Genomic DNA, 5,523 nt, shown 5'->3' on the forward strand with positions numbered 1-5,523 from the left:
TCCATACACCCTAAGCTTACAATTGTACTTTAGTTTTTGTAATTTAGTTACATAATGTATAGATATGAACGTGCACTGCACTGGCGACATGGGTGCATTTTTTGGTGCAGTCAACGTAGTGGCGTGGCGTGCCCTTGAGCTGGCCCTGCAATGCCGCCGCCGATGCCGGCGCGGCCGCCGACAGCGCCCGCGCCACGCTATTGACACTGCGTTGACACACCGTAGTGGCGTGGCGTGCAGGGATGAGTTTGAGAGAGGGGTTTCGGAGCTGTGCGGGGGGGGGGGGAAAGAAAGAGGGGGCCGTGACTTATTTTGCCGCGTGTAGGCTTATAGAGCAGAGAGGAGGAGGAGGGCCCCTGTGGGGTCCACTGCCTGCATTATTACCTTCGTACGTTTGTATATGTGCGCGTGTGTTAGGTGTATGTATGTATGCATGTATGTATGCATGTATGCATGTACGGAGGTGTGTATGTGTGTACGGGATTCGGAAAGGTGAGGCTTTTGAGGAGGAGGCGGAAGCCGTTGAGGAGGACGTCGGCAAGTGACAACAATTTGGGAGTTTGAAATAGCGGAGAGAAAAGTTGTTTCATGTACATACACACAATGTATCATCCTGCATGTCTGTATGTACTTGTAGGGGCTGCTGTACATTAGTAATCGCCGCACTACAGTCGCGCTACAGGGGTAGTGGTAGTGGTGGTTGAAGTGATGCTGCTTTTGTGTACAAGAGAGTGAGAGAGCGAGAGACACAAACACACATACACACACACACACACACAAGAGAGAGAGAGCTTTGCGGCCTGCGGAGGTGTTGTGTACACCGCCATGGCTGCTACAGTATGTCTGTATGTATGCATGTATGTATGTACGGAGTTATTCTTATATCAATATTATGGGGGAAGGAAGGGGTTGAGGGCGCCTCGAAGCGCGATTTGTTTTTGCAGTTTTGGAGGTTTACAGCGGTGAAGATGGCTTTTTAGGAACCGGCAGAAAAAAGAGAGAGAGAGAGAGAGAGAGAGAGAGAGGGGGGGGTTTAGCTCGTCGGGTGTCGCACAACTGTGTTGCTGTTGCTGCAGTTACCTGTAGGGGAACGTGGGCCGCCATTACACTGCCTGCGCTGTGGGGGGACTGGCGGTTGCGGTGGTTGTGGTGGTGGCGGTGGCGGTGCAGACATCTTGGGAGTGGCTGCCGGCGCGGAGGAGGGCGGCAAAGGTGTGTGAAGGGGGGGTTTCCGTACGGGTGGATTTCAAACGGCGCGGTTTTGGCGGCAACGGTAGCATTCGAAATGTGTTACCGTACAACCCTGTACTACTATTACCATTACGGATGCTGGTAAGTATTCCCTTGAGTGTTTTTGGGTGGCTTCTGTGTTTGTTTTCATCCCAAGGGGGTTGGGTTTTAGGGTTTGGGGTTGAGGGTTTGAGTGTTTTAGTGGAGGTGAGGAGGTGGGATGCGAGGAGGATTGCCGGGTTGTAGTGATGTTGTAGTGTTGTTGGTTGGAGGGTGATGGCGACTGAAGGTTTATTGTTTTGTGTGTGCCGTACCTCGTGTGCCGTACCCCGTGTGCCGTACCCCGTGTGCCGTACCTCGTGTGCCGAGAGGGCTTCCTGATTCCATGTAAGACCCAACCCCAGTTTCCCCGTCACCGAATGAAGAACTGTAAGGGGGGGCGTGCACAACTTAGCTAGGCGGAGTCACGTTTTGGTTTGGTATTACACAGCCTGTCTGTCCGTCTGTCTGGCTGGCTGTGCTGTTTGTATGTATGACCGCACGTCACCCGGGCCGATTGCCCGCATGACCCGGGCTGTTGTGTAACCCGCGCGACATGTGCGCCATCTACACAAGGCCTGTGCTGTCGCCGCCGTATACCGCGTACACCGTACTATTCTGTACATCGTACCTGTAAATGATGAAAACGGTGAGAAGACGCCATGGCCTGTACTATGTAAAGCCGTTGTACGATAGATTGTAAAATAGATAGCCCTCCCTCCCCCTTGTAAATTAGATAGCCCTCCCTCCCCCGCCCTCTCCCTATTTGCGTTTCATTGACCTGAGCCCCTAGAAGGAAATGGCACACACAGGGCTGGCGCAAGGGCAACTTCACCGGCGTACTGACTAAGAATTTATGTCCAGTGAAGTTACGTGGACACGCGAAGTACGGCCTGGTCGCGTTCTGTTTGAATAAGTTGGCCCACAGTGTTGTGCGGGAGAGGCGCTCCTTCCTATTTGGACCGCTGCACTCGAACCGATCGGGGTCCACTGTAACAATCACAAAATGAGCGCGAATGCGTGAAGCTAAGGCGTTCGGGTGCGGCTTGGAACCAAGATTCAAATGAAGATATCCATGAAACAGACAATATCGAAGATGGAGTCGATTTTCCGTAGAATGCCCCCAGAAAGTAATCTCGGCATGTAATTAAACACGCTGACAGGGTAAATGAATTGATTGATTGTTACAGAGTGGGAGACTTCTGGACGAGCTTGTCATCGCTCTCCAAAAAGGAGAAACCTAAGCAAATGCCTGGGTATGAAATGTTCTAAATGCTATAAATTTAAAATTGGTAATATGGGAGTTTTGCCTTCATAACGTAACCATGCGTGGCTTGCTGACTATGCATTTCGCAGCCAAATCTTTTACGATTGCCTCTAGCAGGGCACCATTTCCTTCAGCTATGCTGCCTATGATAAGACAAACAAAGGACGGAAAACAAACAGGAGATCTATTCTTCATTTCACGCGAGGAAATCGCGTGTGACGGTGTCAACGTTGTCACTGTAACTTGCTACGAAGGCGGGCTATCAGGTTGGGCCCCAAATTGTTTCATACTGTATTTCAAACTCAAAGATGCATTTCATTACCCCGACCCAGTAACTGGGCTTGAAGCTTGCCAAATTTACAACTACGCACAAGCATCAGATGGCATAGCAGCTGGTTGCCTTTGAGAGCCTCAACGCCTCAACAAATCATAGAAACAACTACACAATTAAGAAGGCTGATTTGACCTAGATCAAAGGATGGCGCGCACCGAAGACGTCAGAAGCGGTGGTGGAGGTTCCGCAAAAGTCACCTCACCGACCTCAACCCGCGGATTCTCCGCCGCATCCGCAGCCGCTGCCGCATCTGGAGCGACACAAAGTTGCACTAATCGGCACATATGGCTAGCTACTTTTTTCCACAACGCCTGCAAGCGGATTCCCCTGCCGTTGCCGCTATTCGCGTGGCTATTCGCGGCTAGCGGCCTCGGTCTCTTCGTCCTGTTGCCCCCGTTTCAGCGCGCCGCCCTCATCACAGTCTGCATCATAGCTTGGAATGTAGGCCTGCGAAGCTTGCTGCTGCGCCATCCGCACGCGGCAGCGGTCGCCGCCGCCGCGGCGGCGCCACATCGGCGGCCACAGCCACATGCGGATGCGAGCTCGCAGGCCAGCTCTTCTTCCTACCACGGACCCCTGCAGTGTCAACCAGTACTCAGTGTGCCCCCGGCAAGAAGAAACAACCATCAGAAGGGCGTACTTGTTGTCCTTGAACCACCAGCAATAGATATCGTTGGAGACGGAGGCGACGGCGCCGCCGCCGCGCCGCCGCCGCTGGCCGCGCCATACAGGGTAACATGTACGCCAAAAGACTCGTGCACGTCGTCAATTGCCTCGCAAGCACGCGAGAAACAGCTTTCGGTGGTATCGACCCATGGGTCTTGGGAGCGCCGCCAGTCGGGAGACTCGCCGCCAGCCGCCACCGTCACCGCCGCCGCCAGCGTCGCAGTCGGCCTCGGTCCGCTGGCCAGCGGCGGAGGAGGCTTGCTGCCAGATGGCGGCAGCAAGGTAAACACGGCAGCCTGTAGCGACTTGAACAGCGGCTGTAGCGACCAAGCAAACAAGCCCATCTCAGCCCTGCTGCACGTCCTGAGCCGCCCGGGGAGCTGCCGCGCGGCGAGTCCCGACGGCGACAGCAGCAGCGCTGGGGGCGGCGGCGCTGCCGCCGCCGCCGCTGCAGCCCTTCGCAGTGACTTAGCAGACGCGTCTGACTGGAGCGGAAACGAGGTGGCTGTAGCGATGGGCAGTAGCCGTCGCTGGGTCGGCAGTAGCATGGATTGGGCCGCCGGGAGGCGGATGCCGGTGCCGCCGCCTGATGGTGGTGGCGTTACGGAGACTCGCCGCAACAGCCTTGACCGCGGCACTAGCGGCTGTAGCATCAGCAGCAGCGATGCCTACTCCGATAGCGACGGCGGCGTGTGGGGCAGCGCAGCCTGCTGTAGCGCGCTGCAGTCAGGTCCTCTTGGTGGCGGCGGCGGCGGCGGCGGAGACGCGTCCCTGTGGCTGGGCGCTGCATTAGCGGAGGCATCGCAGCGTCGTGGCGGGGCGTCACGTACGGCGACGCTGGGTCGCAGGTTTGCGCTTGGGCAGCAGCGCCAGCTACAGTACGAAGGGCCCTATACGCAGCGGCCTCCGCCGGCCCCTACGGACACGTTGGCGGCATCGTCAACCAGTGTCGTACGGCTGCCGGAAGGTATGGTAATATCCTTGCAGGACCTGGGCGCGCTGCAGTCGCCGGCGCAGCGGGCTTGCTGCGTTGACGGCGACGGCAACAGCGATAACGACGGCGGCGACGGCGGCGGCGACGGCGACGGCGAGGGTGGTGAGGCCAGAACCGAGCACAGTGGCTGCAGCGACGACGTCGGTGGCAGCGGAAGCGGCGGCAGTCATACTAGCCGTACTTGGAGCAGCTGGACTGAAGGCAGCAGCGGCGGCGGTGGATGTGGTGGTCGCGGCAGCCGCCGTACTCGGCGTTCCCGACGGCGGCGAGCTAGCAATCAACTCACGGATCGCGAGCCCGCTGACACCCCCCGGAGCTTAGTGGCGGCGGCGGCGGCGACGGCGGCGGCGACGCCGCCGGGCCCCGCGCAGGCGCTGTGGAACGACAATAGTTATACCGCGGAGCAGCGTGTGACGGAGATCCCAGCGGAGGCCCGTACGACTTCACCGGCGCCGCCGTCGACCTGTCTGTACACAAGTCCCCGCCAGCATGCCTTCGTCAGCCTCAAGTTGCGAGACGGCCCGCTATCGGGCCCCATGCGCCGCCTGAGCGCCGCGTCACTCCGGCGAAACCTTACTGGCGCCAGCGCGCCGCCAAGCCCTTGCGGCCGCGGCGCCGTGCCGTACGACGACCACGCCGGCAGCTTTCAGCCCGGTGGCAGTGAAAGCGCCGCAGCTGGGCTTGCTTTGGCAAACGCCGCAGCCAGCCGCCGCCGCGGCGGGGATGCGGACGGCGGCGGCGGCGGCGCCGCCGCTGGCCAACGCCTGAGCTTTGAGCAGCTGGCGGCGGCGGCGGTGGAGGCCACGCAGACGGTTCTCAGCGCACAGCGGGAGATCGTGGGACCTTCTAGAAGCCCGCACATGGCCACTTGGCTGGCGTTACCAGGCTGTGTACATCTGATTGTATATCTGTGGTGGCACGTGCCGGGCCGTCAACGCCGTGACGCGGCGGCGCGAAGGGGCCGTACAAACGCTGCAGTGGCGGCGGCGGCGG

General features: G+C 58.6%; 1 protein-coding gene across 1 annotated transcript in view; it reads left to right on the top strand.

The window, feature by feature from the left end:
• Positions 1 to 1,909: 1,909 nt before the first annotated feature.
• VOLCADRAFT_95206 (uncharacterized protein) overlaps positions 1,910 to 5,523 on the top strand; it is a gene marked incomplete at both ends in the record, with an annotated part of 8,994 nt that continues 5,380 nt past the window's right edge. Inside the window, 3 exons of the mRNA XM_002954313.1 lie at positions 1,910 to 1,918; positions 3,453 to 4,508; positions 4,902 to 5,443. Of these exons, the coding sequence (XP_002954359.1) occupies positions 1,910 to 1,918; positions 3,453 to 4,508; positions 4,902 to 5,443 (1,607 nt within the window). The remainder of the gene's footprint in view (positions 1,919 to 3,452; positions 4,509 to 4,901; positions 5,444 to 5,523) is intronic.

This window comes from Volvox carteri, assembly GCF_000143455.1.
Source record: "Volvox carteri f. nagariensis unplaced genomic scaffold VOLCAscaffold_42, whole genome shotgun sequence".
Lineage (NCBI taxonomy): Eukaryota > Viridiplantae > Chlorophyta > Chlorophyceae > Chlamydomonadales > Volvocaceae > Volvox > Volvox carteri.